The sequence below is a fragment of the Cyanidioschyzon merolae genome, chromosome 19, assembly GCF_000091205.1.
Source record: "Cyanidioschyzon merolae strain 10D DNA, chromosome 19, complete genome".
Taxonomy (NCBI): Eukaryota; Rhodophyta; class Bangiophyceae; order Cyanidiales; family Cyanidiaceae; genus Cyanidioschyzon; species Cyanidioschyzon merolae.
The window spans coordinates 916,187-932,598 of record NC_010145.1 but is presented as its reverse complement, the minus strand read 5'-3'; the positions used below and the strand labels follow the sequence as shown (position 1 = coordinate 932,598).

Here is a 16,412-nt window from a genome sequence, read left to right as displayed (position 1 = left end):
TCCATGTCGGTTCGTCGATAGCCACAGCGCGCGGCTGATTTGCCACCCAAAATTGAATCGATTCTAGAATCGTACGTCGAGTTCAGTGAGCGTTGGGCATGTGCTTGTGAACCGGTCGTCAAGGCTCGACGTCGAGTAATTTCCACGTTCATGGAAGCGTGCGAATTGCAGTGTGCACAGGTCGGCTTCAAACAGAAAGGTTGAGGAATTGAGGAATGCACGACTTTCGCATGCCATACGCTAAGAAAGGAGAAGCGTACAGACATGAACATACGCAAAGGGCGATAATATCGATTATGATTCGAAGCTTTGCTCGAGGGCGTCACAGAGCATCTTTACCCCTGTGCCGTAAGGAATTCAAGCAGCAAATGGTCGAATTAGTCATTTGGAGAAGACGACCAAGAATCCGATGCCGACGTGCGCATCCGTAAGCTCCTACTGCCAAGCTTCGAATAAATAAGCTCCACATCTGAAAAGACCCCGGAAAGAAATCGAAAGACTAAAACAGAGCAAGCAACTCAGTGTTCCATTCTAATCCCAGTGGGCTTTAGGGTATCTGGGCTTTGCCCCGACCCAAAATTGCAGAAACCAGATCACAGAGAGCACCCCAGCTTCGGTGCAGGTTTGGGACCACGCTGTGCTCACCACCGAAAAGCGCACGCCTCTGAGCACGCAAGCGCTCGTTATGGGTGCACTTTCCTCTCTTGTGCACAGCTGGTTGCCACGCGCGCTCATGGTGCAAAGAAGCGCATCACTGGCGGGATCGATATCCGGATACTCCGAGCAGGAGCGCTTCGACGTCCGCGCCCCAGTCATAGCTGCTGCTGCTGCTGCTACTACTACTGGTACTGTCGTTATCAATGCTACTACTGCTGCTGCTGTTGCGAAGTGATTCGAGAGAGGTCTCCTGGATATTTCCAGCAGGTGCTGCCTGACGCCCTTGCCCCAGCTATTGTTACCGTAGCTATTGCTACTGTCGTCATTGCTGATGCTATTGCTGCTGCTGCTGCTGCTGGCGCGTGATCGTCACGTCTTCGCTTGGCTCTTCTCTGCCATTCGAGCTGGTCGCTCGCATAGAGCTCACGTACGCAGAACGTTCCTTCGTTTCTGGAATATCATAGATCCATCGCAACAAATAAACCGTCAGCGGCACTGCAAGAATAAGACCCATGACGCCACCTGCATGCTCGCCAATGTACAGAACCATAAGAACAACCAAGGGCGGCAGCTTGAGATGAGCGCTGTAGATTTGTGGATTCAGGAAATAGGCCTCAATCAGGTGAACAATTGCAACCATAACCACGACGGCGAATGCACGCATTGGCCCGTATTCCGTCAGCGCGACGACACACATCGGCAGTGTGCTGAGCAGAATCCCGAAAAGCGGAATAAAAGAGCATATCAAGCAGAGAAGAGAGAGAAAGCCAATACCCGGTAACCCGAGAATCCCCATGCCAATCGTTGTCAACGTCGTGTTCACAAGCGCAATAATCGACTGTGCTTCGAATGAACGGCCGAGGAGGGCGCAGAACTCACCAATGGCCGGCGCCAGTTCCAAGTACGCTGCCCGCAGTCGGGAGCGGCGAAGAGAACGCAGGCCAGCAGCCACAGATGGCAGATCCCAGACGATCAGGAATGAGAACACCAGGGAAAGCAGTACTTTCACAATGATTTTTGTGCTGTTGCTCAAAATCCTGCTGACGATGGAGGCGAAACGATTCACATAACGCGAAAGTGACTTTTGGATGATCAAACCGAGTCGTCTCGATCGCTCCTCTGTCCACTCTGCCGGTGCATTCATGGTCGCTAGCGGACCGGCAGCGATGCCAGGGGCTCGTTCCGCCTTGGCATCTGCTGCGCTGCCGCGATGCGGTATGCGGACTTGCACCGGCCCCGGAGAAGCCTCGTTTGTGCTTTCGGAAGTCTCGGCTCCGTTTGTGGACGGGCTCTGGCCAGCACTCGACCCGGTGTCTTGGTCTGCAAGCTCAGCATAACCCTCTGAGAGCACCAAGGCCTCCACCTTGGCAGAGAGTTCATCACCCAGGGCTCGTCGCATGGTATCCGCGATCCATACGTATGGATTGCTACTCCGTATGATGCCCACAAAGTACTGGCCCTCTTTGATGATCCGCGGGATCGTCAACAGGCTCATCGTCGTGATGAACAAAGCGATGCCGCTGTAGTAGACGCCAACAATGACACGGCGGGCAGCCTGGATACCGAACCGCTGGAGAAAACGTGTGCCCCATTGGCAAAAAGAGACCCCGACGTACGAGACGACGAACGTACCGAATAACACACCCATGAACGGGCGACAAAGGTACACGAGCCAGCAGAACGCAGCCCAGATGAGAATGCGCTTGACTGGCAGCTGAGAAACAATACCCCAGAGGCCGTCATCCAGCTCATTAGCGTCGAGCTCCGCGTCCTTTGTACCGGTGCTGGAGAGCGCACGACGCTGCCACGCCTGTTCGCCACTGCTGTGCACCAGAGGCTCTCCAGTGCCACCCTCGTCATTACTCGAACTTTGCCCTATATGGCAAGAGACTCTCACCACTGTGTTGCCCGGGACGCCACACGGCTTTTGACTCCAGTTTCGCTCTCGCCGCACCGTAGCGCCCTGTCGTGGTCGCGGTCGCCTCAGGCTCGAGCACGGAACTGTTGCACAGGCCCGATCAACAGACCAGGTCCATTCTACACCAAAACCGTCGCATCGTCGTGCCCTAAAACTGCCAGGTACAACCCACATTATGAGAAAAGCTTTGGAAACAAGGTCCTCAGTCTGCAGTTTGGGTACACGAAACGTTACCTGCAGCGCGGGTACCGACACTACTACCAGATCCACAGGTGTGGCGCCCCGCGCGCTCGCTCAACGATCGTCGCTGGGTATCATGGAAATCGTGTTCGAATTTGCTCGCTTTATGTACGGTGTTTCTTGCTCAAGACGATATAGACCATCTCGCGTTGCATACCGATAACATATGTCGACGACTTGTTTCCGTGCGGGGAAGGCAAGGTTCTGGTGCAGTCTCAATGACGCACGCTAGTTCTGCATCAGGCAGCGAATGGAGAGGAAAAGCCCCCTCGGGGGAATGCAGCAGCGCAGCATCCGGATACCTCATGGGGATGCGCGGCATGCGATGACGAAGCACGCGATCTCAGGGCATGGAATACATGAGGGCAGGGGAAACACAGTGAAGAAAGTGCAAGCGTTCCGATTACGTGATCATGGCCTGCAGATGCGTGCGCGTATCGAGAAACTTGAGACTGTGTGCACGTCTTTTTCGATCGTCGTGTCCGTGAGGAGTTTTGTCCAGATTCATCGATCTTGCGCAGATAGGAAGGGATCATGTGCGTACGCGCGAGGCATCGAAAGGCGTTCGCGCCGCTCGCTTCCTCAAGCCGTACTTGATCTTGAGCAGGATTATCGAAGGCATGTTAGGAACGGTCACTTTCGGATGCTTCGTGAGCGACAAAGTTGCTTCATGGAGGCGATCGTTTGCGATATGGAAAAAATCAGAGCGTGTATTCTAAGCGATACGCGAATCCAGTAGAAAATTATCGGCAGCGTTCGCGCGTCCACGGGCATTGAGTGCGGTGCAATGCTCGTGCCCGAGAATAGAACGCAGTGCGGGCTCTCAAGGCACCGCGAAGCCGCACTGGCTGAAGTCAGCGACCGCGACGGTGGTACAGCAATCGCCTACGCATGCCTGGGCGCTAGGTGGACCTTTGGATGCACCGAACAACTATCCCCTACGAGAAGACCGGTTCTGCGGCAGTAGAATGCAGAATTGTCTGCTGAAGAGGAGGTATCTCGCCTCCAAGAACCGATATGGACGGCATCTCCTGGGAAAATCCCATTCGAGACACGCACATCGTGGGTCATCAAGCATCGCCCGCAATGAGGTTATAGGCCGCCGCTGCGCGTTTCGCATATGCGGGATGCCCGTGCGTGACGCTTGTTCTATGATATACAGAAATGTTAGGTCTGGAAGGGTTTGTACAAATCGCCCCTGCATCCTGTGATCGATCCTTCGAGCAAATGCATACCTCTGACTCGTAGTCCATTCTATCACGCGCATGTTCCCGCTACAGCATCGAAGGGACTCGTGCGCAGGCCACTATACGACGTTTGAGGACTCGTTGGTCCAGTGATTAAACTCGTATAATATCATTGCAGTATGAATTTGCATCCTGGAGATAAGACTGCCTTCGTGGTCGGCAACGGTGCACTCAGGCACTGGAAGGGCGCTAGTGTGAACGCCACCGCTACTTTCCAATGTGGCAGACTGAAGAGAAGAAGCCTTCGGCCTGCTCGCAGCGGCGGTGCGACACATCTGAGTTCCCAGGAAAGCGGAGCGACCAACACGGTTCGTGAACAGGGCCAGCTAACCTCGGCACCAGGTAAAACACAGTCGCTGAGTGCTTTCGATCGTCGATCCTGGGAGCTAGCGCACGGCGATATGAACGAGGAGGACTCCTACGTACTGGACTTACCCGACCTTCCTCATGACCTCGTCGGCACCCTGTATCGAAACGGTCCATCCAAGTTCACCATTGGCTCTCGACGAATGCTTCATCCCTGGGAAGGTGATGGAGCCGTTGCAGCGTTCACGCTGCGCGGAGACGGAACAGTATGGTTCCGCAATCGTTTTGTTCGAACAGAGGGCTACTTAAAAGAGCGTCGCGCCGGCTATCAGCTCTACCGCGGCACTTTTGCTACACCGCTGCCGGGTGGAATCGTGACCAACGCGTTCCGCCTTGAGCAAAAGAATCTCGCCAACACAAACGTGATCTACCACGCGAACCAGTTGCTTGCCTTGTACGAAGGCGGCCTGCCCTATGAGCTGCGCCCTGATACGCTCGAAACGAAGGGCGTCTTCAGGCTCGGGGGGACGCTCACCGGCCCCATGCCGATGTTCACCGCACACCCGCACGTCGATCCACTTCGCCGGGGACGCCTCGTGGGGTTCTCCTCTCGGATGCATTTGAATGGGTTACGGATCCGGTTTTTGGAATTCGCATCAGAGAATTGGAAGCTATGCTCGGAACGAACGGTGGACATTGATGGATTTGGTTTCTTCCACGATTTTATGATCACGCAGCGTTACTATATTTTGCTGCAGGCGCCACTGCGCTTCCATCCGCTTCCTTTCGTGCTCGGACTCAAGTGTCCAGGAGAGTGTATTACCTGGGAAGGGGATCGAATGCCGACGCGTTTGCTGCTGATACCTCGCGACGACCCGGGTGCACCTGTGCGTGAGGTTCTGAGTGAGACCTGCACAGCGTTCCATTTTGTGAACGCCTACGACGACGACGACGACGACGCTGTTGTTCTTGACGCTTGTCGAATGGATCGGTTGTTCCTGGGAGAGACTCGTCGCCATCGAAACGGATTGTCGCGCACGCAGCGTGTCGTGGAGGCAGTCGATTTTGGGACCCAAGTTCCCAAGTGCAGCCTTTGGCGCTGTCGCATACCGACTCGCAGCGGCAGCGGAACGCAGCGCGCAACCTGGCGTGAGGTGAATACGACGCACGTTGACTTTCCGGTGGTGAACCCGAGCCGCCTTACGCAGCCGTATCGCTATGTGTACATGGGGGCAAGCGCACTTGGCACGGAGCCAGGCCCTCTCAAGAACATCATCAAGGTCGACGCCGACACCGGCCAGACGCTAGCTACGTGGCAACCGCCATCGGTCTACGAATTCGCTGGGGAACCAGTTTTTGCGCCCCGCTTGATCGAACCTGATAAGGAATCAGCGGAAGATGACGGTTACATACTCAGTGTGGTCAGTGACGGGTTGCATCGGAGCACATACTTGGTCATTCTTGATGCCTCGGATCTCAAGCTCGTTTGCAAAGTGCCCCTACGAACGTTTCTTCCCATGGGACTGCACGGTACGTGGACGGCGCAGGTTTTCCAACCCCAGCCCAAACGTCGCACAGTTCAGGATCTGTTCGAGAGCAAGAACTGGAACGAAGTGGATAGTTCACTACCCTTGTTCAGGTTCTGATGCGCTTGGATCGATGCGCCGAATGTCCGGGGCGCGCCACGTACTCCTTGAGTCGAGCGCGCTCGTAGCTGACCGAGGTAGCATGGTGCCCGCATGCTGCATCAACGGGCAGCGTTACGGGCGATTGTATGCGCTAGCGACGCTGTATGTATCATATAAAGATCGACTGTGTTACCGAAATAGCCAGCTGAAAGCGGTGACGCCGCCTTCACGGTAGAGGTGATGAAACGGCGGTGCTGTGGCGCGTCCGAACTCAACTGGGCGTCAATGCGCACCCAGCCCGTTGCACATAGTTTTCAAAGATGACGCAGACGCAGCGGGTGCCGCTCAAACGTGTCATCCGTTTTGCCTGTCGGATCGATCATGCTCCGGGAGAACTGCAGGTGCTGTGGCGATACGTGAAGTATTTAGAGAAACACAACGTGAATTGGGTAAAACAAAGATATGCGATGAATGCTATGAACACGGTTGAAGCCATAGTTGCCCTCTATGCACAGGTCAATGTCTAGATCGGGGGTGTTTCATGTCGCCCGCTCGATTTGCGCACATGTTGCGACTTGTCCGAACAACTGGGTGCGGCCCACGCAAGTCCACCTGTTGCCAGCGCTGCGCCTGATGAGCGTCGATTGCGCCACCGACACGCCGGATACAGAACAACGGGATGCGTATGCACTGAGCAACAACACATGCCTGTGGACAGTCGCAAGATAGCAGTCCAGAGCAGACGCCGGTGGCGACAAGGCGTGGCAGCCGCATCGCGCACCTGTTCGGCATGCTATATGACGTCATCGGGTAATATCGACAGGTGACGAGCATCTGCTGCCGCCAGCGCCGCACGATCTGAATCACGTTCCCAAAGTGAGCGCGTTCAGCAGTCGTCGGCCTGTTCGAAATTTGCACCCTATCAGGATGGAATGCCGGTCGCGAGAACACTGACGCGAAGCCTCCCCTGCATCGAAGCATCGAAAGCCGATCCGAAAATAATGTTCGCATCGGGATCGACCTGTTCTCGAATTCGATTCGCTGCAGCATCTATCTCAAAAAGCGTCATGTCCGTACCACCGGTAATGTTCACAAGCACCCCGCGAGCGCCGCGTAAGGAGGTCTCGTCGAGCAGCGGGTTACAGATAGCCGCTTCACTCGCGCGAATGGCGCGTTCTTCGTTGCCGGCCTCCATCTCGACCTCACCGGATCCCATCATGGCTCGTCCCATTTCCCTAACAACACTGCGAACATCAGCGAAATCCAAATTGATCAGGCCTGGTACCGTCATCAGGTCTGTAATCGAACGAACACCAGAGTAGAGCACGTGATCGGCGAGGCGGAATGCATCCAGGAAGCTAGTGCGCGGCGAGGCGACTTTGAAGAGATTCTGGTTCGGGATGACCAGCATCGTATCGACATGTTCTGTGAGCTCGACGATGCCTTGCTCGGCTGTTTTCATTCGGATCATGCCCTCAAAATGGAACGGTTTCGTGACGACGGCAACCGTCAGGCAACCGAGCTCTGCGGCTGCTCGTGCAATGATGGGCGCAGCGCCAGTGCCGGTGCCCCCACCCATGCCGGCAGTGACGAACAGTAAGTGTACGCCTCGGAACTCTCGCTTGAGCGTCTCATACGCTTCCTCTGCTGCGGCTCGTCCAATATCGGGTCGAGCGCCCGCGCCGAGCCCCTCAGTTAGGCTTGCACCTAACTGGATACGGTTAGGACATAAGCTCATTTTCAGCGCTTGTGCGTCTGTATTCGCGACGAGGAACTCGACCCCGGGCAGTGAAGACGCGATCATGTTGTTGACTGCGTTTCCACCGGCGCCGCCAACCCCAACGACCATGATACGTGGCTGCCCCGTCAGAGTGTTTGGTTGTTGTTCACCCAAATCGGGTTTAGGTGCAAACGAACCGGTATTCATCCTGATAACTGACGCTGTCTGTGATGGACTGTGCAGTAAACGCGACCCTAGCGGGCACCACGGCAGCAGGCGCGTCCCTAACACGAAACCCCGTGATGCTTCGCGCTGCCAGACATAGTTGCTGACTGCAGCTGCTGAGCCGCTCTCGCCGAGCGCACGCGAGCCCAGACAGCGTTCTATGACTCGAGCCAGTGCTCGATACCGCAGTGCCCCCGTCATATTTCCGAACGTCGTAGGAGTGTGTGCACTTGCGGAACAATGCAGTGCGGCTTGTCGTGTGCTGGCTGTGCGCGCTAGCCGCTTCGTCGTTCGAGGTCGCCGTGTTCCCGCGCTTTCCGAAAGCGGACGTTCCCGCCGCCGCGGATCCCGCAGGCGGCGGCTCGGGGCGTTGCGCCCAGGCTCATGTCCGCTTGTGCTCCTATTGTTCTAAAAGGCAAAGACTCACGGCTGCCGCATCCACCGCGTAAATGCGCTCTCCGAATCGAATGGTCCACGGAACAGCTCATACGCTCCCTGCCGTATGACTCATTTTCGGATCATTTTTCAGACGTCCAGTCTCGACAAGCACAGGGCAACAATACGAGGTTACGGGTGCAGACGTAGTATAAAGGTTCTCGGTTGTTTTTGCGAAACGGCATCGTTGAATCTATGACACTTGAATTCGGTACCTCACTGGAATCAACATGATGCGTGACGCGCTCGAAGAACGGTTCGTACCATAAGCGATATCATTCGCAAATGCGTATGCATTGGCATTCGATTCGTTTTCTTGCGGAAGGCAGGCTTCAATCACGCATGCTTCCTAGATGCGTTGTTTTCGTCTCGGGGCAAGTGGCAGGTGCAGCAATTCCGGCCGGCATTCTGACGAGCGAAAGAAGCTCAGTGCCGACCATTGCCGAGTTCCTCACGAGTTCATGCCAAAATTGCACCAAACTTGTTACACCAAAGAATCGACTTCGTTCGCAAGTCACATCCGCCTCTCTTTGTGGGCATCGGCGAAAGAGCATTCGACAGCAGCGTGTTGCCTCGCACGGGATACGTTCCCATTGGCTCCCGTAGTCGTTGTTTGCATTAGAAACGGCTTTGGGCTGGGACTTGAGTCACCACGGCGATCGTTTTCATTGGAGATTCCCTCAGAACTTTGCATGAATGGAGCGTAGACGGATCCAAATTGCGGTACTTGTTCGCCAGACTGGGGTCTCTTTCCGCTGCGTATTCCTTATCTGGCGACAACGCGCGCCACAGATGCTCTTGTATTCGGAAAAAGAGCAAACAGCAGAGATTGAATGATCGCATACAGGTTCCAAAGCTCAACGATACACAGAAAGAGCAGGAGGTTACGCGTGAAGTAACCTCGTTGTTCAGCTTGCTACAGAGCAGTGCGTATTTTTGGGATGCGGGCTTTGCGTTCCGGCAAGTGTATGTGTATTCTCGGGTTTCTCTCTACAATCGATGCGTCGTGCAACAGCGTTAAACAGAGCTTCTCATCCGAGACGATGTCCAAGCGATGACCTTCTTCCAGGAGGGCGTTCCATCCGAGAATAGCGAGGTTCTCCGGGAGCGGCACGCAACTACACTGGAAACGCGCCAGGATATCGGTTTGCACTTGCATGATGGTCTCTCTGCCATACCTGGCGCGCTTCGGGCGTGTTCCTCCGATGAGCAACAGGCAAAGCATATTTATTCTTGACTGTGTGGTCTTCCCGTTTCTTACGGCCCCTGCAAGAATCCCCTATCCGAATAGGGAAACAATTTTTGCGCAAGTAGCCCCTGCGAGTCAGATGGCCGCCACTGCGGCGCCACAAGTCTCGAGTACCAGTTCGTGTCGAGGCAGATCCAAGATATCCAAATCCGACATTTGCTTCTCGGGAGCTGTTTTTCAAGGCCCCGAACTACTCGACCGGGTTGAACCGTGGAGAATTCGTTCGAATGTAAAAGATAACGAGTCCCATGTCATCTGCCTTTCTCCAGAACAGAGGAAGATTTGAGCGCCGCTATATCACTCGTGATGAGACAAGCACAGAGTGGTGAATTGAGAAGACGGAGCGTATCGATAAATTACGATCCATCTACGCTTCCCTCGTGCAAAGCATTGACATCTGTCCAATCCGGACGATCACTGCAATGACTCGAGTCCGAATCCGCGGCCATTTACCATGCAATCCGAAGCGGTATGATCGTCTGGTGTACGATCCCAGGTGAGCAGCATCGTGCTTTTGTGGAATGCGGTTGCATCGATGGCCGTGATAAGATAAGGGGTTTTCTTTCGAAAGGAATTGATTATTCGACGTGAAGATTTTGGGAAAAATTTCTGCGTGAACTCGTGAACAATTCATCAATGGTCGACGTCAAGTCTTTTTCTCGTCAATTCAGGAGCGCGAACAGCTGCGCCCACGAGTTGCCTCGAAACAGAAACGTGGAAAACTAGAAGAACGCACGACGTCAACAGGCTAGCTTGACAGAAACGAATTTGACGCTTCTACGTATGCGTTGGAAAACGATATCGGTTACATCAAGAAACCTTGTTCGAGGACGTCTTGAATGGTCTTGATATCGGTGACGCAACGAATTCCACCGGGCAGACGGCGTCGAGTGAGCCATTCCGAAAAGATGAACGGGCAATCGCAAAAGTGTTTATGAATCCCTGGGCCCCTACAACTGCATTTAGAATGTTAACGCTGGACATGTATAAAAACTCGTGAAAAAGTTTCTAGGCAAGCGCAGATCAAGCAGCTCAGTGTCCGACTAGGATCCAGCACGGGTCTGGACCAAGCGGATCTCAGAGGCTTGGCGCGATCAGCACGAACCTCGTAGAAGCGTTTTCGACCATTGCGTACGCCTTGAAAGCCCTTGGTGCGCTCAAGGCGTCCACTGACAGCTGGTATGGTAAGCACGCGACACGGCAACTATGACTTGCCGGAAGGATCCCGCATCGAAGCCCGTTGGAGGACAAGCCCGCGACGACGGACCCCCCGACGGCGTTCCAGTAGGTCGACGAGTACGCGGACGCCGTCTCACTCCGTAGAGACGGACGTGCCTTTGAAGACGAAGTCTAGTCGCAAGACATCAGCCGCTCGAAGAAAGTCAGCTGGGGAGCGTAGCGACACTACCCTTTCAAGGAGAGACCAGTCAGCGGAGAGTTCGCCAGTAGCTGTGCAGGAGCCACACGGAGGACTCGCAGGTACTCCGTCCGACACGCCCGTGCGACCCGAGCACGAAACCCCGGTGCGAAGGCTAAGTGTGACGGTTGAGGCCGGCTACGAACTTGCTCCTGGTCAGAAGCGTGCAACAGCGAGCTTTTCGAACGAGAATGGCCCACTCACGCGGTCTCAGGTGCGCAGAGCTGCTGCCCTTGCTTGCCGAGCGACGGAGCAGACGCCTCGATCAACGGTTTCCACAAGTGCACAACGCCAGTCTAGCGATCATATAGCGACATATGTCCAGAGTTCATCGAATCAAGGTGCGCTCGAGTCGGAGTCTCCGGGCAGGGGCTCACAGCAGCGAGCGCCACGCGGGCGCTCGAGCGTGCCCAGCGCCACAGCGTCCGTGCACTTGCCGTCCGGAATGGAGTCGTTGCCGCGGGAGCGTCATCATCAGGAGGAGGCATCGCCTCAGCGGAGCGTCTCCTCATCGGACGAACATTCTCACTTGTATGCAGTGCGCGAGGCGCATGACCAGACCACGACCGGGACGGGTGTTGTCCATGGACGCCAGACAGGCAGACGCTCGCATCCCGTACAGAGGCGAACAGGAACAGCTCATGTTATGAATCGGGACAGTGTGCCTGGTAAAAAAGGCACCACAAGAGCTGTACAGCGAGCGACGAAACCGAAACAGCACGACGGTGGCGTACGGAAGCAATCCAGCAGGGCAGTGGCCGTCGAAACCCGGGCCATCGCGCGAGCCCTGAGCTCGATGGAGGCACAGGAGCTTTGCGCAAATTCACGGGAAGACTTGACGCTTGGAGCTATGCTCAGGATTCGAGGTGCGCACGGGTGGCTCGGACGACTCCAGATGTCATTGTCGAGATGGTGGCGTCTCTGGCGCGGGAGCAGCAGATCCCCTGCCGCGTCGACTAGTCTTGAACATGGATCTCCCAATGGCTTGCAGTCCTCGAGAACAGATTCACGAGAACATCGTGGACGCTATTCGAGTGCATCATCAGATGGAGATGCGTCTAATGGGACGGTGCAGCGTACGCGCATGGTCGGCGAAACAGCGACTGTATCCGCTTCGGCAGACTCGGCCCGTGAGTGCGAGGATGCTTCAAAACACACGCCGCACAAGCAAGAGACGCAGCTCGAATATGCGAACGACTCGAAAGCGTTGCCTCTGAAGGATGGAGTCGTCCAGAGGCAAGATAGCCTCCTGATGGACACTGGAGATCCCACTCGCTCCGAAAGTGACCAGTACGCCAGTGAAGCGCAGCATTCCCGGGATTCCGTGCTCTCGGGCACGACGCAACAGGTTCCGGATGCGTCATCTCGCGCAACCTCGACCGCACTGGCACGCGATGTTGCGGATTCGCTGGCTCCCGCGATCGCCTGTTCTTCAGGGCCAGTGCCGACAGCGCGTTTGCCAGAGCAGCGGACGGCTGTATCGCAGCCGCACGAGAGTCTAGCCCCGACCCAGCTCTTGACGAACCTGGATAGCACCTCACGACATGAACGCGCCGCAGCCACCACCGCGACCCACACCGAATCCCCTACGACACGGGTTTACGGAGCGCAACCCGCGAACGATTCGCGAGCACCAGAGCGTAGCACCCGGCAGGCATCGCTCGTGACCAGCTACGATGTCATTCGGACGTTCAGGCAGCGAACAGAGACGCGATCGATGGGCGTTGCGATTCAGGCATCAAAAGGGGGATCTCCTGCGCAGGAGCAGTCGCTCATCCGAAATTTGGCCGACCTGCCGCCAGCACCAAAGATACGGCCGTCTGCATTGGGGATCGTGCCGCATCGGCGTATTATGGATGCCCCTGCCGCGACACCGACCAGCACCATGTACTCGGTACGTCCAAGCGGTTCCGATTTCCGCCGCCTGTCGCCATGGACACCGACCGAGTCGGATTTCGTCGCTGGTGCGTCGCGACTAGAGGCACGTTTCACACAGCATAGCACCGAACGCCTGTCGTCGTCGATGCTGGACACCTACAGAGCTCGATCGTCGTCGTTGCACGCTTCACTCGAGAGGCAGCACTACAGTACGCTTTGCGCGCATCCAGAGAGCTACCAGCAGGAGCACCTGGATCCTAGGTTATCGACGAGCCTTCTTGGACGCGAATTAGAGCGGTCAGGAATGAGCGCTATCGACGACAGAAGTGATGGCTGGTTGCGAAATAGAGCAGACGTCCGTCACGTGAAGTTGCCTGCGGTACCGCTCACGACACTTCCGCTGCGAGACGTCCCGCATGGGCGAACGCGAACAAGCAATGCGACATCCGCGAAGCGAACCAGCCCCATTGGCGTGTTCGAGCAGAGCGCTGGCGCGCTACCGTCTGGATCCCTGGGCAGCGGATCAGTGCCATCCCAGGCGCACAGCGTGCAGAACCGCAGTTTAGATGCCGTCTGGACGTTCGATGGATCGCCTGCACTGCGGATGAGTGCGGCGAAACGGCGCCGATCAGACGCTAACCTTATCGTGACGGGTACGCGTTCCGATAGGCATCAAAATGGGCGCGATGGTCAGCGAGCCCGAGCAGACATCCGCAAAGATGGTGATGGCGCTGGAGCTCCAACGAGCCGCCTATATCAACTCATCGAATCGCTGAAGAGGATTCGCGATCAGCCGGAGCGGGAGCGCGACACTTGCATAACACCTGGGAAGCGAACACCCGCAGCAGCAACCGCTGCATCCGACGTGACTAGCAATCGCGGTTTCACCATAGACCATAGTACTGAGCTGGACGTCGCATTGGACCGTGCTGCGCAAACAGTGGCGGCTCGGAATAAGCGCCGTACGCTTTCGATGGATGTTTCCGCTGATGACGCGAACATCTCGTCGTCTCTCACTGCCGAACAAGACATGCATTTGCGAACACCACCGCTGAAGGCCGATCAGCATGCAAGTGCTGCTGCAGTGGACCTCGCCGCCACTGGTACGCATGACACCACAGCGCCAACTACGCGGGATGCTGGTGCTGTTTCATTGCCACCTACAGGAGATGCTGAGCAGCAGGCCAGGTCAAAATCTGCGACCGTATTTGGTGCTGCGGCTGGTGGTGCCAGGGACATGCAACTCGAAGCCATGCGGCGAATAGTCCCGTCAAAACTCGGCGATGATGAACTCCAAGTGCAACGAACGGTGTCGCTACCAGAGCATGGAGAGCACGCGCAACAAGCGTCACCAGAAGCCCAGCTCCATGCCGACGCTGCAGAGACAACGTTGTCGAAGGGTTCCAGTCCCGACGCACCGACATTGCCGACGCTGCCACCGCGCATGCGCCCTCTCGAGATCGCGTTGCCGCGTATTCCGGAACCTTGGCGACCGCCATCACTGTCCACAGCCGGCTCTACTCAAAGAACCGGGTACGTGCCTGTTGATACGACTGTGCAGCCTTCGACGGTGCCGGTGTCGAGCGAATCAGCGTCGCGACAGGAATCTACAGACTCCTCCGTACACATAGCACCACCGAATGCGGCAGCGCCTGCTCCAACAGCATCAGGGTCATTGGACGTTGCGCCGTCGTCGTCGGAAATCGCAAAGACATCGCTCGCGGGATTTGTGCAGACAGAACTGCCGCACGAACACGATGAGATCGCGCAGTGCTCCGGCGCACCAGCAGACCCGAAGCCGAATACGCTGGCGTCAGCGTCGCCCGATGACGTACCACGGATGCACGCTCCGCCTGGCAGTACTGGGCAAGAGCAGCAGGAATCAGCCTCTGAGATGGCGATGCCGCAAAAGGCGGCGTACGAAACCAAATCCGCGGCTGAGACATCGGCAGCGCCCGTCAGCGACGGAACCGCATCCCGGAAGCCGAATTCCACAGAAACGCAGTCCATACAAACCGTTGACACAGCTGGTGCCGCGCTTGGGGAATCACCCCAGAAGACGCCCCTGCAATCGCAGGACACAAGTGGGGCATCGCAACAGGTGCCCGCAACCGCGGCCCCTGCACCGAAGGCATCTATTTCACAGGGAGCATTCGCGATACCGGCTCCTGCGCGCACGTTTCACTTTGGTCCACCAGCGGCTGGCGCAACTGATACCACGGTCGCCGCTTCTGCTAGCAACGCGCCGCCGAAACCACCCGCTTGGTTGTTCTCTGCACCGACAGCAAGTACCAATTCGGAACCTTTCTGGTTTGGATCGGCATCTCAAGGCACGAACGGTACATCAATGTGGACGACCTCATCGCTCAGTGCACCGATGCAGACGCCGACTGTCTCGGCACCAGCGGTGTCGTCGTTGCAATCACCGTGGCCCGCATCGGGCGCTGCCGCACCGTTGCCAGCGTCCTTACCGTGGCCGTCGCTGGCTCCGAGTGACCCGGCGGCGAATGGCGTGCCTCCGCCAGCGACACCGTTGCTGGGAGCGCCTGGATTCGCACCAACGCAAGCCCTTGGCGATGCGCACGCTCCTGGTACCATGGCGCCGCGGCGCATGCTTAAGGCACGTCGCACCCGCCTCCCGTAGAGATGATCACCGTGCGCGGCTAATCGCAGCAGTTCGTTGCGTTCCGGTTAGGTACATGGGCGCTGCTCATTGGCAAACAGCATGCATGGTGCGACTACGAGTCCTGGTGAGCGCGCGACCGCAGCGCGCGGTTTCGCATCCACCTCGCGCACTGAGCTGCACACCCCATGCTGTGATGATGCGCCCAGACGCTGGACGCAGCGCTCTGCGAAACGCCGCCCACCCGTGTCGATTGGATGCTGATCCATGTAGACACCCCGGACGGTCAGTGAGCGCACACTCGCGCCTAAAGGTGCGAGAACGCCAATCGTATTCGAGCACATGTGCGTGAACACGCACAATGATAGCAATGCATCTGTTGATATGCGTGCTACGTGTATCCGTGACACACACGTGTCCATGGGATGCGTGTTTCCCGCGAAACGGCCTGACGGCGCACGCGCATGCATGCTGCATCCTGCTCGATAGCGACGTTAGTGGCTACGTGCACATGCATCGCATCGTCTCTGTGTGGCCGTACCGGGTAAGCGCGCGTGCATACGTTGTTCGGGTGCGTGCGGGCGGCAGTGCCGAGCTCACCTGGTGCGCGAAGGAGTGCCAGCGCGACCCGGACGCGCTACACACACTCTGCCTCGGTCGTGTATGCACTGGTGTCAGCGGCTGGAGGCAGCTCCAACGCCAGGCACGCCGCAGGATGCACACGAAGCGGAGGCACGTGGCGGTGAATGCGCCGGCACACGCCTGCACCGGAGCGCGCACGCGTCCCGGACCCGACAAGTCGAATGCGTGCTGATTGAGGTGGCGATTCAGTAACCAGTCATAACTACCAAGAAATGTACCTTTATAGT

At 56.8% G+C, this 16,412-nt stretch overlaps 4 protein-coding genes and 1 non-coding gene across 5 annotated transcripts, besides 1 other annotated feature; 2 read left to right on the top strand and 3 right to left on the bottom strand.

The window, feature by feature from the left end:
* Positions 1-422: part of a sequence feature (possible transcribed region) that runs on past the window's edge.
* A 569-nt stretch (positions 423-991) lies between these two features.
* CYME_CMS364C (hypothetical protein, conserved) lies at positions 992-2,749 on the bottom strand (the record flags this gene model as incomplete). Its single annotated transcript, XM_005538921.1, has 1 exon — positions 992-2,749. One exon carries the CDS (start codon positions 2,747-2,749, stop codon positions 992-994), a length of 1,758 nt encoding a protein of 585 aa, XP_005538978.1.
* Positions 2,750-2,909: 160 nt separating this feature from the next.
* CYME_CMS363T lies at positions 2,910-4,849 on the bottom strand. The gene has a single exon (XR_002461671.1). It is a non-coding gene; the product is annotated as a hypothetical transcript (transcript).
* Positions 4,182-6,014, top strand: CYME_CMS362C (9-cis-epoxycarotenoid dioxygenase, neoxanthin cleavage enzyme-like protein; the record flags this gene model as incomplete). The annotated part of the gene is made up of 1 exon (XM_005538920.1): positions 4,182-6,014. One exon carries the CDS (start codon positions 4,182-4,184, stop codon positions 6,012-6,014), a length of 1,833 nt encoding a protein of 610 aa, XP_005538977.1.
* A 904-nt stretch (positions 6,015-6,918) lies between these two features.
* On the bottom strand, positions 6,919-8,142 carry CYME_CMS361C (mitochondrial division protein FtsZ1-1; the record flags this gene model as incomplete). The annotated part of the gene is made up of 1 exon (XM_005538919.1): positions 6,919-8,142. One exon carries the CDS (start codon positions 8,140-8,142, stop codon positions 6,919-6,921), a length of 1,224 nt encoding a protein of 407 aa, XP_005538976.1.
* Positions 8,143-10,806: 2,664 nt separating this feature from the next.
* On the top strand, positions 10,807-15,564 carry CYME_CMS360C (hypothetical protein, conserved; the record flags this gene model as incomplete). Its single annotated transcript, XM_005538918.1, has 1 exon — positions 10,807-15,564. One exon carries the CDS (start codon positions 10,807-10,809, stop codon positions 15,562-15,564), a length of 4,758 nt encoding a protein of 1,585 aa, XP_005538975.1.
* Positions 15,565-16,412: the final 848 nt, after the last annotated feature.